A 17,730-nucleotide genomic window follows, 5' to 3' on the forward strand; every position below is an offset into this window, starting at 1 on the left:
TGCAGATCTAGCCTAAGTGTCTGAACTTTCCTCTCTAAGCTTCGGTTTGCACGCTACTCACACACCACACACACACACACACACACACACACACACACACACACACACACGTTTGGCATGTGAACATGTGGCATGAGGCAGAGGTCAACATGGGTGTTATTCCTTAGACACTGTTGACTTTGTTGTTTTGTTTTAGGCAGGGTCCCTCACTGACCTGGAGCCCCCCAGGTAGACTTGGCTGGCTGGCTGCTTAGTGCCAGGAGACTGTCTCTGTCTCCCTGCCGCTGCCGTTTAAGCATATGCCACACTGCCTGCCTCTTAAATCTGAGCTTGGGGGAATCAAACTTTACAGACTGAACTACCTTCCCAGTGCCCCAAACCAGTTTCCTTTTCTTTAAAATGAAGGTGTTGACTTGGGTGATCTTGCAGTTCTGGGCAAAGTACACAAATGCTAGAGTTTTATGACTCTGTTTCCTACAGAGTTGGTTTCTAGCCAAATGTCACTTTTTTTTAAAGATTTATTTATTTATTATGTATACAGAAGAGGGCGCCGGATCTCATTACAGGTGGTTGTGAGCCACCATGTGGGTGCTGGGAATTGAACTCGGGACCTCTGGAAGAGCAGTCGGTGCTCTTAACCTCTGAGCCATCCCTCCATCCCCGTCACTGTCATTCTTAACATCTGCTTCATTCAAACTAACAAAGTTCCTACTGGGTATGCTGAATTAATATGTGCACACATGTTTGGATCATGTACGGGTCTGTTTTTAAGAGTACCTGGAGAAAGAAGGTGAAAACTTGATGTCTTTGATTTAGAGGGATTCTCTCTCCTGAAATTTGTTTGTTTATTTATTTATCTTGAGACAGGGTCTCATTATATAGCTCTGGCTAGCTTGGAATTTGCTATGTCAACTGGGCTGGCCTTGAACTCACAGAGATCTGCCTCTTCTTCCCGGAGCTGGGATTACAGGTGTGCACCACCATGCCTGGCCCTGCAGATCTTTTAGTAAATATCCTTAGCTACCAAAGTTTATAGGTGTTTCAAGGAAACTTCACATACTAGTGACAATCAGAGTGCCATGTCAAAGGAACTTCCTTCTGTCCACTCTGTTCACTTTCTGAGGCTCTAGGAGACACCAGCCTTTTCTCTACTTGAAAGTTAGGGAATAGGTTTGAGTTGTTTCCTGCTTTTGACAAAGCAGCATTTAGGAAGTCATTTTGCCTGATTATCTTCTTCACTCATCCTTTCGGATGCTAGACGTCTCTTACGTTCAGTGCTGAAATAAGGCAGCCTCATATGGTGACCTTATTGCTGAACAGGAGAGACATAGACTCACTGTGGAGGGATGAGAACTGTGCTCACTAACATGGAGAGACATCCCTTTCTCCTAGTATTTTCCGTACATTTTTTTCTTACACAGAGATCACATATCAATCAGTTAAAAGAAATCTATCACAATTGGCAATAAAGGTCAAGGTCATATCTGATTTCTTACAATGACAAGGATTGATTTACACAGAAAAAAGGAGACAAAATTACATCACACAAAGCTCTGCTTTAGTATAGTCGAAGAATTAGAGGTACTCAGGGTATAGAAGAGATTATTGTAATAACTTATGTGTTGTTCCAATTCAAGTTTGAACTCCCTAATGCAAAATGGATATTGACTTGTTCAAATTTGTTTTCCATACCTAAACAATGGGAAAAATAAAAATGCTAATTATAGTGTCAGGATTGAAATACAGTTAATCATACTTCTTATCTTTTTGAATTATTGGCTAGTGATGCCTCCACACAACTACACCTAAGTACTTTATATGAGATAAACCTGATAGGAAACAAATGCAAGAAAATTATTTTAATGTATAAGCTACCTTTTTGGTACCTTCCTTTTTCTTTCTATTTATACTCTATCTTTATTCTACAGAGACCATTTTAGCTTGTGTCTAAATAAACCTGGGATACAGTTCAGCACATCAATATGGCTAGGGTGTAGTCTGACTAATCAGTCAAAAGTAGCATTGCTGTGATGGCATTTTAAAGTACGGCTGAAGTTCATCAGTTGACTTTAAGTAAAGGTTATCTTCTAGAATCTAAATGGAGCTGATTTGATTGCTTAATTGTATTTAAAAGCAGAGCTGGGTTTTCCTAAGAAGGGAAACCTTCTTTTTTCTGCCTAAGACAGAACCCTTAGCTCCTCCCAGAAAGGCAGAGCTTTAGATCTTGAGCTGTCTAGCCAGTACCCACAGTTACATGCAGTAATCTATGAAAACAAAAAACATATATAACCTCTTCAAAACAAACAAAGCTAAAAAACAAACAAAAAAATCCAAACCAAAAATATATCCTTTTGGGTAGTAAGCCTAGCCTTTACTGGCTGAGCCGTCTCTACAGCCTCCCCAACACATCCTTAACATCTATTTCCTTCTGTTTCAGTTTCTGTAGCTGAATTCTGATGGATGGAAGATAGTTTCATTTTATATTTTCCCTTTATACTGGAAGAGAATAAGGAGAGAGCAAAAAAGCATGTGCCACATTGTCAAATTGCTAACTTTACATTTTCTCTCTAAAATTATGGAGCTGAACAGATGACAGGAATCTCATAACAAGCTAAATATGGAACACGATATGATGCTAAATTGAGTTCAAGCCTACAACTGCTTTAAGGACAAATATATACAGTAATGTTGGAAAAGTCTGATTTGATAAATAAATGTGCTTATTCTCATCTACTAAAGTGAAAAGCAGACTTCCATATGCTTTGAAATATATTTTAGAATATTAAAGTTCAGAAAATGACAATGGGTTTTAGTTAGATATAGATAGAAGTCTCTAGGAGAAGGTAATTTACTTTTCAGTCATTCTGTAGATAAATGTACAAAGTCATATATATTTCTTCAGCTAATTGTCAGGATTTGGGTCCCACTATCCACCAAAAGCTAGAAGCTACTTGAGGATAACGTAGTTATATGTTATACAGTGTATAGAAGGAGTAACACAAAACTGAAAATCTCCAGAGATCGGATACCTTGCCAACTTGTGATTTAGACCTGTGGCTCTCTGTGGGGAACAGCATCTCTACTGCTCTTAAACTTATGGGAATCATAATGAAGAGTTCAGTATATGTATATGCAGCTCAACAGACCTGCTTAGGAAAGATGATGGTGAATAAAATCAGTTTACTCACAGAGGGAATGGCTATGCCTCTGGGAAGGTGGAAGTAGTTCCCAGTGAAAAGTAAGTGCCAACGAGTTTGCTATGACCTCATGTTCTTGTTCTATTGAATAACATCAAAGTTGTTCTTAATGTGAGGGCTAAAGATATCATATCTATACGAGAAGTGGACATGAAAAGCTAGCCACAAAATGATAGTTGTAGTTATTTTAACACAATTTTGATAGTGTCAATAATATTATATCATTTTATATCTTGGTACTTGCCTATGTTGGGCTTTCCAGAAAGCAGATGCTGACATAAAATTAAGGTTCACTGGGGAGTAACAAGTCTGAAAGGAAAAGGGGTTAGGCAGGGAGAGCAGCCATAAGATGATGCAGATTTGACAAAGTACCTGCTCAACAGTTTGGTGAGTTTGGCTTAAAGAGATCTGGTGTTACAAAAGAACAGCTTAGGCACTGTCCAACTGCCTCATCAGTGAATGGCTGGATGCTGTCCAGAAAAGAGCATCACTTCAGGATTAAAGCTTCAAAGCCAATAACTGGAAGATGCTGGTGGACCACATTCCTTACAGCTGAGCAGACTGAACTTTCCTGAAAGAGAATCTGGGGCAGATATTCTACCCAGGATGGCATGCAGCACTTGTAAACATTTGGGTGGTTGTATTTGGAGATGGAATTTGATTGGGTTTGCAAAAAGTGTTAGTCAACTACAGTAAAATTTTACAGTTCTACTTGAGGTGGATTCGGGTAATGAATCACCATCAGTTTTTTTAGGTAAGTGGAGTCATTGTTAAAAGATCAAGTGTTGAAAATATTACCAGATACTGTTTAAGACCTCCAGAGAATATTGTCGTTTCTTGTTTCAGATCTCTTAAGAGGATTTCTACTTTATCCCCATGGAGTGGCTCCCAGGGGACATGTGAGCATCTTGTTTTGTTGTCGTCGTAGGTTAGTTGACATGGGAAAAAGTGATCAGAAAGCCTCTTATGCAGATGACATAAAGCATCATGATTTCCTGTAGATGAAAAAGGTAGGACTGAAGGAATTCAGATCGGCTATTTATGATGTATCATGATTTTCTCTCTTCTGTGTCAGTGCCACGGGAGAAATGGAGACAAAGCCTTGTTCTTTTTTCTAGGGTGCAATATTTAGCACAATGCCTAACACTGTAGAGGTTCTGGTGCCTATCACCACTTACTGGTGACTTTAGCCCTGGTTATGTGGCTCACTCTCTTTGTGAGCCTCTTTGTGCCTTAGTTTCTCTTTCTGTTAAGTGGTGACTACAGTGATGTCTGCCTACACCAACGAGTTGTATGGAGGCTACAATGACATGCACAGGGACGAGATTCAGGAAATGCCAGTGCCGTGTGCTGTTGCTTTGTTTCACTGTTCTCTTATCCTTCCTCACCGAGAATGTGTTGTGTCATCTGCTCTGTGAGAGGAGAAACATATTCAGAGAACCTGGGCGGGGACAAAATGAAACAATCGGTATATTATCAGGATTCAGGGGGTCTACTTTGAGTCAGGCCTCTAATTTTCAATGACTCCTATTTCTTAGAAGTATTGAAATTTAAAAACAAGTGAACTTAAGCGGCCAATGAAAATAAAAGGACAAAAAATTCAATTCTAAATTATCTTTATAGATAAGAAGTTGTATAGGAATCTAATTTTTCTTTGCTAACATTAGGTGTCAGGAGAGATAATTCCATTTAGGGTGATAACTAAGAGGGAGCTAGCATTTATACTAATCAATGAAATGGCATGCTTATTACTTTAGAATTTAAAATATATTACATTGGAGCACATGAAAGCAAATTTAAAGAATATTATGTATGGCAATATCATCACTTTTTATTGTTAAACTGGTAATGCTGATATTAGATATTTAAGATGGCCCAAATAGAGATCTGATGAATGATTTGAAAAAAACAAAAACAAAAAAAAAAAAAACCAACCAAACATCAGGAAGACTCAACTGTTTTAGTTAACGATTTTCCAGAGATTATTGAACTTTGTTGTATCTTGCTAGTTGAACCAGTTTTCCAGGCTCCTCTACTGGTTTCCTTTATTTTAGAAGTCTCCTCTGAACATATATGAAAGTAAAGTGAGAGGTTTTCAGATCCCCCCAGTTTCCCTCAGGGGATCTCCAGAGTAAGATAATTTATGGAGAAAGGGCTTGGTTATCTTAAAATAGATGGTTGGGCCAGATCAGGTGGGGTCATAGTCCTTAGGGTACAATAAGTAGATGTTTTGATTAAAAGGTACCTTTTGCTGGTCCACCATACTCTTCTTCTTGACAGAGAAACAAGCTCTGTGATTGTGGAATATTATTTGATTTTTTTTGTTTGTTTGTTTTGTTTTGTTTGTTCATTTTTGGAGCTGAGGATCGAACCCAGGGCCTTGTGCTTGCTAGGCAAGCACTCTACCACTGAGTTAAATCCCCAACCCCGGAATATTATTTGAACTAGGCAAAGATGTGTTACATTTGTTTATGCTGTGGACTATTATTTTAACTATGTGAAGGGGTGTGCTACATCCGCTTATGCTGCATTTGTTTAACGATGTAAGGATGTGTGTTTAATTATGTAAGGATGTGTTGAATTTGTTTTACCTTGCCTGCCTAAGGCACCTGATTGGTCTAATGAAGAGCTGAATGTCCAATAGCTAGGGGCAGAGAAAGGGTAGCTGGGGCTGGCAGTCAGAGAAGATAAATAGGAGGAGAAATCTAGGCTCAAGACAGAAGAACGAGAGATGAGAGAACAAGGGAGAAAGAGGGGCCAGAACCCAGGCAGCCACCAGCCAGACACAGAGGAAGCAGTGAAAGTAAGATACACAGAAGAAAATTAAAAAGCTACGAGGCAAAGGTAAATGAAGAGAAACAGGTCAATTCAAAGAGCTAGCCAGAAACAAGCCTAAGCTAGGTTGACCATTTATAACTAATAAGTCTCCATGTCATGATTTGGGAGCTGGTTGGTAGCCTAAAAGAAAAAGCCTGGTACACTCTGTGCCTTGTGAGAGAGAAACAGACGCACATACACAGTAGGTCATGTGTTGCTAGTCACCAGGTATGGTGATATTCCACAAAGTTATTCCTTGTGGAATATCCTTGCCAAATCTTAGTATTACCCTAGGATTACCTCAAAAACCCTACCTCATTTCATCATTTTCTTCTGTCCTCCTCATTTCTTCCTATTTCTGAAGGCCTCTTTCTCTGTAAGTTATAGGGGTATGCCTGAAGAGTCAGCTGAATAAGTCTTTTACTACCAAGAAGGGGGCAAAAGAAAGAGGCAGGAAAAGTCCTACGCAGGCTTTTCAGGGCAGTGAAACCATTCGGTATGAACTATAAAGTGTATCGTTACGGCATATTTGTCAGAACTCTGTAGACTATACAATACTCAAGACGAACCCCAAGGCAATCTATGGACTCTAGGTGACAATGGTATGGTATTGTGGGTTCGACATTTGTTACCAATGCCCTGTTCTACTGAGGAATGCTATTATGCGTAAGAGGAAGCAAGAATTGTGTGTCTTTTTCCTTCCTCGAAATTTTACTGTGACTTTAAAGCCGAAGATCTATATCTATATAACGTACATTTATTTGGTAACTCATGACCTCATTAGTGATTTGAACGAACGTTTTGGGACTGCCCTGAAGAGGGGTCTAGGCTTGGGACTATCACAAGGGCGATTTGCTATTACGTGCTCTAGGAATGCACCTCCTCTCCCCTGAACGTTCGCCTTCGCAGTGACGGTGCATTCGCTCGCCCCACAGTGAAACCTGCCCTCTCGGAAAAGTCCAATCAAGCGGGGCGACTGTTTTTTTTTCTCTCTTTCTTTTTTTTTTTTCCGCTTCTTTTGCCACCGCCCACTCCCTACCCGCTGACATCCTCGAGAGCTCCCCGGGACTTGCCTGACTTTTCCATCCCCTCCCACCTAGGGACACCTTCGCCGCCCGGACACGGATGGGACGCCGGCGGAGCCAGCGAGCATGCGCGTCCGCCCCGAGCCTGCGCAGTAGCTCGCGCGGCTCCCCGGAGCTGCGGCGCGGATCGGCGAGCGACGCGGAGGTCTCCGCCGTAGCAGAGGCAGCGACAGGAAGTGAAGCGGCCCCGCCGGGCGAGCGCGGCGGCAGAACCCGAGGCGGCGGAAGGGGCTCTGCGGCAGCGGCGGCGGCGGCGGCGGCGACGTCGTCGTCCATCGGGGAGGCCGAAGGAACTGAGCCCCGACGGGACACGCCCGCTCGCAAGCCAGACCCCGAGGCGGGCAGGATGGATCACCACCAGCCGGGGACTGGCCGCTACCAGGTGGTGAGTGCGCGGGCCCCGGGGGACCCCACGGCCGCCACCGGGCCACCCCGGAGAGGACCCCGGCTGCCTCCCCGTCTCCCCGCGAGACCCTTCCAGCCCCCGGCCGCAGCCGACGGCCTGCCCCGCACCAATCCCCCTTCCTTCCCCGACCTCCCCGACCGGCTGCGGCCGGCTTCGTTTCCCCTCCTGTCATTTCCTTCTCCCCTGACTCAGACACGCGTGAGACCCTGTCGTGGGGTTTCCACCGGCGGCGCGGCAGCGTGCGCGGACCTGTCAGGGAGGCGATCGGCGTCACAGATGGAGTGGGATGCAGCTGGGCTGGAAACCCGCGTTCGGGGCTGTGCGGATCTGTAGGGAGCAGCTGGGGTGGGGGACGAACGAGCCTCGTTCTGCTTAACCTTGTCCTTCTGCCCTTTTCCATTCTGTTAGTATTAAAGGGATCGTTTGTTGGGAAAAAAAAAATCTGTCCCCACTGTGTGTGTGTGTGTGTGTGTGTGTGTGTGTGTGTGTGTGTGTGTGTTTCGGTGGGCGTGGAGCGTTTTATTAGAAATAAATTTCAGATCTTGTTTGAAAAAAAAATAGTTTTCATTTAATGCAGAGTTTTAACTCTCAAGTGTATGAACCTCTGACTATATTTAAATAAGTGAAACGTGCCCTGTATTTTCTTTGTTAGAATTTCTGTATTTTCCCTGCCTTGGTGTGTTCTAATGGTGTCGTTGGCGATAACTATTGTAAATATCATTGCCAGCAGTATTTGCTGTGTTGCGTTTTCGTTTATAAACTTTCAGATAGTTGAGTGAAACCTATTGACCGAGGGAGAGGAGAAAAGCACTTGTGCATCTTGTTGATGGTGTGTGTCGTAGTTTATAAAATTGTACAGTTGGTCCCATATGTCACCTTTCCTGTCTGTTAGCTTGTGTGTTGTCACTCAGGCATTTCTATCAAGGGCCTTTTGACAAACGCCAAGGATTGTGTAAGAGAGGATCGTACCATAACTAATCTTTCATTTTTCTTTGGTAAGACTTCTCCGTATCATTTGAGTTTATTTGCTGTAACACGGCCAGGTGATTCAGATTATGAACTTTCTGAAAATTTTCAGAACGGCTTAGGAAAAAAATTGCCATTTTATAGAAGGTGCTTTTCAAGGTGCCCGTTTTGGATGGCGTTGTACTTTTAAAGACACTTTTCTAAGTGTTTGTTAGAAAGAAATGCCACTGATAAACATCTTGGATAATTTTAACATTGATACTTTTTCAAATCCTTCCCATTTCTATTTGTGTCTTGTAGTGATATGAATTGATTTGAATTCTTTCTTTGGTCTGATTTTCCTTATTGTGCTCAACCATGGTCCCTACTTAAAATAGTTTCATGGTAAACAATTTATTATGTTGTCTCCTTTGCTTTCTGTAGATGTAACTAGTTGGAACTATTTTTCCCCTCAGAGTCTCCAGATAAAACATTGGAGCTTGCTTTTACTGTTAATTTATTTCCTTTTTGTCTAACTTTCAAAGTAGGTTGAGAATTCCACATTTTGCCCCCCCACTTCAAAACTGAAGCTATGTCCTATATAGACTTTGAATGGGTGGAGGCACTCCGTAAGGGCTGAGGCCGAAAATCATTCTAAATAAATTATTTATTTTAAGTAGAATATTATTTTTCTTTATAAGTGGAAGCATTAGAGAATTTTATCACAGTTTAAATTTGCATTTAAATTCTTTTACTTGCGCAGTTTATCTCCGGGACAACTCTTGGCTTGCTGAGAATGGCTTCCTATTACGTCAGTGTCTGGGGACATAGCATGGGTATAGCTGAATTTCATGTTTTGAGTAGACTTTATAGCTAGTTTTCAATCTGGAAACCCAGTTTATATGATGAATACGACTATTCTGTGGCTGCCTTTAGCTCAGGTCTTATTTTGAAACTCTAGATTGATTCATAAACAACTTTGGTTGTTGTGTGTTAAGGGATGATTAGGTCAGGAGATAGGGAACTGTATCTAGAGCTGAGAAATGCTATGCTGTGCTACTTTACTCTTGTTTAAAGAGCTAAAACTCACCTCTACAGACTGGTGGTGCCTGGGCCACCGGAATGACCTACTGTGTTCAGTGCATGTATATATACACTTTATCTGGACCATCTGAAGTGTATTATTATTGCTTTGGCTAGCATATTAAGTAGTGAATTTTATAAGTTCTTTTTGTACTTTCACATCATATATATATATATATATATATATATATATACACACACACACACACACATATGTATATATGTATACATTAGTATGTATAAATTTAAATCTAGATTCCCCTTATTAGAAAACATGTTGCATTTTTCTCTCCGAATCTGGCTTATTTCACTTAACATATTAACCTCCCAGTTCCATCTGTCTTCCTGTTTCCTGTGAATGTTGTAGCTTCATTCTTTACAGCTGAGTAAAACACCCTCCTGTCTAGCCTCAGCCTCACACTACTGTGACAGGTTCACACCACCATTCCTGACTATACGAATTGGTCCCCCCCTCCTCTTTCCTGTCCATTGTTAAAAAGATCCATGACAGTAGATAAAATTATAGCCTCAAAATCTTGGTCCTATTCTAATTTCTGGAAAACAAAACTGGACATGATGTATACTTTCACTGTGTTATGGGAAATTTAGTTGTGCTTGGTAGGAAAAGAGCAATGTGCCAAATGGTTAGGTAGCTAACTTGTCTTGCAGCTGCCAAACTACATTCTGGCTTTGATGTTCTCTATTTTGAAGGCTCATGTACCTGCAACAAGCTGACTAGTAAGATTTAAAAGACAGTGTACAGTTTGAGTTGGTAGTGTTAATTATAGCAGCAGTTTCTGTGTACTAGTTGAACTGTGTCCTAGAATGCCGACAATAGCTTGGACTACGTCTAACATACTAACATAGTGAGAAAGTTCTTTAGTAAAGACAGTAGCTTAGGTTTCTTTACCCTAGTTGTTTTTGATCTTTGACCACAAAATTATTTTCGTTTTTTACATTTTTAAAGATAATGTTAACATTCCTACAATGTAAGTTTTCTATTCAATGTAATTTGAGGTATTTGTACTCTAGAGGTCTGAGTACTTTTGTGTCTGGAGAATTAAAGTTGCTCCTGATAAATCAACTAAGGAAGGAGGTTTGAAGTGCTAAACTCCAGTTAGGGAGCTGGGATGTAGCTCAGTGGCAGAGCACTTGGCCTAGAATGTTTGCACAGAAGGTGCTGGTTCCATTTTTGGTGCTACAAAACAACAAAAAACAGGCTTTAATGTCATCTAGGCTTATATTTAGGTTGCTGTGTTTGCAATTAAAAAAAAAAACACAACCCTTTTTCATATATGTGTGTGTGTGCTGGTCTCCAAGGATACCAGAAAATCCCCTGGAGCTTTGGTTTCAGATGGTTGTAAGTCACTTGATGTGAGTGCTGGAAACTTAACTCTGGTCATTGGAAGAGATCAAATACTCTTAACCACTGAGCCATCTTTTTTTTTCTTTAAACTTTTCTATTTTTATTAATTAATTAATTTTTTCCAGCCCTATTTTTATTAATTAGTTAATTTTTTCCAGCCCATCAACTCCCCCCCCCCCCCCCAAGTTGTCCTATCGGAAAAGCACAGGCTTCTTCCCATGGACATCAGCCAGCTGTGGAGATCAAGCTGCAGCAAGACTAGGCTCCCCTTCACCCCTGAGGCCAGATGAGGCAACCCAACTGGAGGAAAGGGTCCCAAGAGAGGCAACAGAGTCAGAGACAGTTCCTCCTCCCTCTGCCAGGAGTCTCCTAAGAAAACCAAGCCACACAACTGTAAGGCATGTGCAGAAGGCCCAGGTCAGTCCCATGCCAGTTCTCTGGTTGGTGGTTCAGTCTCCATGAGCCCCCAAGGAGCCTGGGTTAGTTGGCTGTGTGTTTTCCTGTGCTGTCCTTGGCCCCTCTGGCTCCCATAATCTCCCTCCCCCTCTTACAAAGGATTTCCGAGGTTTGTCTAATCTTTGGCTGTGGGTCTCTGCATTTGTTTCTATCCCACTGAGCCTTCTTACCAGCCTCCTGTTTGCAGGTTTTGAAACATTGGGTTAGTTACTCCACATCTTAAAGCATCGTTTCCTCGTATTAGTACAACCTCATAAGTATTTATTGTGAGAACTAAATACTATAATATATGTAAAGCATACTGAGCTGTGGTTCTCAACCTGTGGGTTGTAACCTCTTGCGGGAGGTGGGGGGTGGGGAAGGAACTGTGTGGAAGACCCATTCACAGGGTCCGGTATGAGATACCCTGTATGTCAGATATTTACATTACAATTCATAACAGTAGCAAAATTGCAGTTATGAAGTAGCAATGAAATAATTTTATGGTTGGCGGTCACCACAACGTGAAAAACTGTATTAAAGCGTTACAACATTAGGAAGGTTGAGAACCACTGATATAGAGACTGGCACATAGAAATGACTACTGTTTTCATAAGCAAATGACTTAGTCTGTTAATGTTTCATGGTTGTTGGCAGAAAACAGGAGACTCCTAAGTCAGAACAAATGACGTTACTCATAGCTGTACCAAGCAACAGGAACCCAGCATATCTGAGTAGTTTTCCTTGTTCCAAAGTCCTCTGAGGCTAATGAGTATTTGGGGAGGCACGGCAGTGAGTGAGTGTCACGTCTGAGTCAACTGGAGTCTTGGGCTTAGCCCTTTTTATTTATCTGTCTAGTTTGTAGGAAGCAGATAACATTGTAACAAACAGCAGTGCTGGTTTATTTGCCTTGTAAGGAGCTTCTGTGCTTACCTTAGCTCTGGGTTGTCTGTGGAGTTATCACAGGAGGGTTCAGCATCCGGAAGCTGAAAGCTGTGCTAATGACTCAGCAAGACTGCTGTGAGGTTTTGAGACCTAGGACCACTGCCTCACCCGGTGGACCACTCTAGGTGACTTCTAGGTGTCGCTGTCTGCTTTCACTTTCCATTTTAAAGAAATGCCACAGCCCTTTACTTTATGTTGCTTCTAGTTACCTCCTTTTTGGTCTCTCCTGATTTTCGTGACCTTCGTGCTCTTGAATTTATCAATATACATTATCTGCCTCTATTACTGCTTTTTACGTACTCAAGCGTGCCCAGTTGCATAATCTGATATTTCCAAGCTCTTGTCTGCTTTAGTCTCTGTCATACTGTCCTTGAAAGTCCTTCCTTCTTCCTGATACTTAGAAGCTTTCTTCTGACATCTCTGTCTTTATTCTCCATGTGAGTTCTTCCTGGTTCATGCTCTGAAATAATTACCACTTTCTTCTGTTGCTTAGCTGCCCTTTGGTTTATTGTTTGCATGGAATGAGTCATGTTCTTTTAATACAAATTCGATTTTTTTCTCAAAAACCTTCAGTGGTTTCCGTCTAAACCCCTACTTCACCATTCAATAGCATTTACCATTACAACTTTCAAATATGTACAAATACATAGAAAACTGGAAGAAATAGCAGTTTGCTCCACTTAGGCTTTTGTATGTCTTCAGTATTATTTAAAAGGTAGAATATTTTTATCCCGTGAGAATTTCGTATCTACGTACACTGTATTTTGATCATACTCTTCCTCCTCTTCCTCCTCTTTCAGATCTACTCCACTCGATTCCCTCCCAACTTAGTGTCCTCTTTCTAACTTTTTCTTTTTCAAGACAGGGTTTCTCTGTGTAACAGCTGAACTCACAGAGATCCACCTGCCTCTGTCTCTGGAGTGCTGGGATTAAAGATGTACACCACCACCACCTAGCTCCCTCTTTTTAATTTTTAATTTTTAAAATTTGAGACAAGGCCTCACTCAGCATCCCTGAGAAACACAAATAACCAGTCTGTACCATTGTTGTTTACAAATAAAACTCATTGCCATCATACAGAATATTACCATCACTCCAGAAAATTTTCCTGCAATCTTTGCCAGTCAATTCCTATCTCCCCGGTAATTTTTCTTTAAGCACTTTAAACAGGCAGGCCTTCTAGTTTTAGCATGGTTAGTTTATGAGACTGTAAAGCTTCTTTTATTCAGTATGAAAGGCTGAGATGGGTCCATGTTATAAATGTCAGTGCATCACCTCCTTTTGCTGTTGAGTAGTTTTATTTGATACCAGTTGTGTGAACAGACTTTTGTTATCTGTTGCTTTGTTGGGAGACATTTGGATTGTTTTTAGCTTTTGGCTATTATAAAGGAAATTTAGAAATATTTTTGTCTTTTTGTGGACATGCACTTACTTCTTTTGGATAGAATTACTGAATAATAGTGTAGATGCATATTTAATTGCATAAGAAACTACCAGACCCAAACTCTTCCCCTGAAATAGTTGTCTAGTTTTTTTTTTTTTTTTTTGGTCTTTTCAGTCTTTAGAATTGCTTCTACTCTGACGACTTTGAATGAAGTATGTAATTCTTAGCATACAGGTTCCTTGATGGGGCCTCCAGGACCTGTAGAGCCACAGCTCAGCAACCTTCCCTCTGGTTCTATGTCCTGATTGCTGATGTCTAGCAGGGCTTATTTCTTGTTAATTCTTTGACCATAGTATATTCTCTCCTATTTATATTTCTCCTTACTTTATGAGAAGTCCTAGTTTGGTTTATTTGCCACATACAGTCTTATTCTTGAGTGTAGGAATCCCTTTAAATCTATGATTAGAGGAGTTTTTGGATCTGCCGTTTGCACCAAGTCAAAGGAAAAGTGGAGAATCACAATAGTAGAAAAGTTATTGTCTTGAATTACGTGCTTGTGTGTCTTTCTACTGTGGAGTGAAGGGCTTTCCTCAAAGATTCTTCAGGGGTTCTATGAAAGACTCTTTTTTACTTATTCTTTCAAATAGACTTTTAAGATTTAGGAAATCTGTACATGAGAAAAATTTACATTAAAATTTGTGTGTATCAAGTAGCTTACCAAGGTGTATATCTGCACTCTGATGTGTTGTATTCAGTTCTGGGATCAATATTATGTTCCCTTGATTGCAAGGGTGATTGTTTTTTAGTGCACCTTAAAGTTCCCCTCACGATTTCTATGAATGTTATGACAATTGTAACTGCCATTGACTTGAATGTATCTCATTAAAATATCTAAATACTTGAATGAATTCAGCATTCATGAGCAATACTGAATCAAATTCAGACCCTATTAGGTATATTTGAGCTGTACATATTCTAGTATTAGTGTAATATATTTTCGGTAACATTTGAATAGTAATTTAGATCATGAAAATACTATGATACAGATAATCTATAAATTTATTTTGGAGGCTGGAAAGATGGCTCGGGGTTAAAGGTATGTATCATTGCAGAGGACCTGAGTTCAGTTCCCAGAATCCTTGTTGGGTGGTGTTGAACTTCAAGGGCACCTGCACACATACCCATACATAATTAAAATAATCTTTCAAAAGAAAATATAGCCGGGTGGTTGTGGTGCATGCTTTTAATCCCAGAACTTGGGAGGCAGAGCTGGGCAGATCTCTGTGAGTTCGAGGCCAGCTTGGTGTACAGAGTGAGTTCCAGGAAAGGCGCAAAGCTATACAGAGAAACCCTGTCTCAAAACACCAAGAGAGAGAGAGAGAGAGAGAGAGAGAGAGAGAGAGAGAATGAATATTGAATATGTTGACAAAAACACCCCAATTCTTGGTGTGCTTTCTTATGTCTTCTTCATGTGCCTTCTCAATATGGCTGTGGCTTCTCACAGCTTAGGTGGAGGAAGAAACTGCCATTTTTTGAGGTCTAGGCTTAAAAGTTTAAAATTCAGTGTCTCTGCATCTCTTTTGGTCAGAGCAGTTGTAGGACCAACCTAGATTCAGAAGGAGAGGGAATAAGTTTCCCGCCTCACTCTCACATTTGTTTGTAGACAGTCACACACTGCAGTTCAGGCTAGGCCTTGAACTTCCAGCAATTATCCTGTCTCAGCCTCTGATGATCCAGAGCCGTAGGCATGAACGACCATACTGGCTCAACTTCCATATTTTAATGGGGTAGAAGGTGCACCATGTGGAGGGAATAAATTAATGTTTTTCATCTTTGAATTAGACATTTTGACCCCTCAGTAAATAAATACCAGGATATTTGGGATCCTATCCACCATGAAGGTGCAATAGTCAGGCTGTAACTTGACTGAAAAAGATCTGGTTCTTGTGGGTGAGAATCGCAGTTATGATAGTGGCCTACCTGAGTGTGTTGGTTTAAAACATAGAAAGAAAGCCATGAGGCTTCTGTGGGGTGGGGATTGGAGGTGGGCCAAAACTCAGAATAACTTGTATCTGAATATGATAGGAAATGGAACTCCATTGATAACTCCAGTTTCTAATTTTTATTTAATGAAAGCAGTCAGGTTCAGCTAAAGTAATAAGATGCAGAGTCTAATGAAACCGAGACTCTGGCCTGAAGTGAAAAGTCAGCTCACCTTTCCTGTGGTCTGTTTCTTCAGTTCATTGCAGACAGACCTCAAAGTCTAAGGGATTGCCACACCACAGTAGGATGTGCCAATATCTGAACCAGCAATAGTGTAAAGGCTCTTCTGATTTGCTGGCCTAAAGTTTCAAGGTGATGCCAGCTACAATATATGGCTGTGACCTTGTGGCTCTGTATGAAGCTGGGAGACTATGAACTGAGCCAGGGTAAAGCTGATTAAACCCTTGCAGGGAAGGTAAACTATGAGCTGAGATTGCAAGTCCCTAGCACATGCTCCATGGCAGTCTTAATTGGATAGCACATATAAAATTCAGAATCAACCTGGATGGTTGTGGTGGTGCATGCCTTTAATGCCAGCACTTGGAAGGCAGAGGCAGGTGGATCTCTGTAAATCTGAGGCCAGCCTGGGCTACAGAGCCAGTTCTAGGACACCTAGGGCTACACAGAAAAATCCTGTCTTGAAAAACCAAAAAAAAAAAAAAAAAAGAAAGAAAAGAAAAAAAGAAAAGAAAAGAAAAAAAAGAATTTTAAGACAGTGACTGCAGATTATATTAAACACTTCTTAATTATGTGTATATGTGTGCGAGTTTATATACATGAGTGCAGTGTTGGTGGAGGCTGGAGTTACAGGCAGTTGTGAGCTGTAGGATATGAGTGCTCATAACTGGACTTACATCTTCTGAAAGAGTTATAAATGCTTTTAAACACTGAGCCATCTCTAGCTTGTCCTTGTTTTATATTGATTATTTAGCAATTATGTTCTTTTTGTTCTTTACTTAATATCTAAATATTGTCTGGTTGTATATGTATTTGATAACATTATTTTGGAATTCTGTTTGTATTCTATATAGTCTTGACATGCATTTAAATAACTGGAATACATCTTGCTGACATTTATTAATGTGAATTTACTGACATGATCATTATAATTAAGGCTAGCCCTACCCACCATGTGATTTTAAGTCATCATTATGTCTGTTTTCTGGCCATGTTGTTATGGCTTCTTTTAGAAGTTTGATCACTTAGCTGGAATTAAGGTGTGGGTAAAAATTCTTGTTAAAGACATGCCAAGTGCAAGTTGGGAAATGTTGCAGTAGTTTAAGATTTGCTATCAGATTGTTTCACTGTTTTGACTTGCTTTCGTTTAAGATTTGTTTGAACATGAACAACACACTAATTGTAAGTTCAGGAATGCGCTGAGCTTTCATTCCTCTGTGATGTCTCTGCAGAGTTACCCTAACGTTATGTAGAGAAATCATGCTACTTGAACAGCAGGTTTGAGAATGAGGAAATGTTCAACTTTATTATATAAATATCTCTTAGTGTGATAATGCTAACCTCTTTAGTAATTTTGGGGGTCCCAAGACATGTAGTCTGTTGGATATTGGAATACCAATGGCTTTTCCAATGTCAGTTTTTGAAGGTCATTTGTTATTTTTACCTAAGGAGAGCTTTTATTGAAGTAAGGTGACATTTTGTGTAATTTGTTCCAAGAGACAAGGGTCTTGAGATAAGACTTGGGACTTTAGTGAATTTGTCTGTACTCTTAGTGAAATGATTATCTGTGTAGTTTGTTATTACATCAGTACACTCTGCAGCCATATGTTATGCTCTTAGTTCTCGGATTCTCTGTCCTATGTAATCCCCATGCTAACCTTTGCCTTCTGATGTTGAAACACACTATTCTTCCCCTTCTCTCTCTTCCCTCCCTCCTTCCTTCCCTCTCTGCACTAACTCCTGATCTTTACTTGTGTTTGCATGTAGGGTTTTTTCCTCTGGAGAAAGTCCTCTCACTTTCTGCCTCCTTGTTGCCCTTTTCCACTTTCTGCTTCCAAGTTGTGTTT

At 40.7% G+C, this 17,730-nt stretch overlaps 1 protein-coding gene across 1 annotated transcript in view; it reads left to right on the forward strand.

The window, feature by feature from the left end:
- Window positions 1-7,103: 7,103 nt before the first annotated feature.
- Ndfip2 (Nedd4 family interacting protein 2) overlaps window positions 7,104-17,730 on the forward strand; it is a 53,433-nt gene continuing 42,806 nt past the window's right edge. Inside the window, exon 1 of the mRNA XM_036199908.1 lies at window positions 7,104-7,484. Within this exon, the coding sequence (XP_036055801.1) occupies window positions 7,140-7,484 (345 nt within the window). The 5' untranslated portion in view covers window positions 7,104-7,139. The remainder of the gene's footprint in view (window positions 7,485-17,730) is intronic.

Source organism: Onychomys torridus, chromosome 9, assembly GCF_903995425.1.
Source record: "Onychomys torridus chromosome 9, mOncTor1.1, whole genome shotgun sequence".
Classification (NCBI taxonomy): domain Eukaryota; kingdom Metazoa; phylum Chordata; class Mammalia; order Rodentia; family Cricetidae; genus Onychomys; species Onychomys torridus.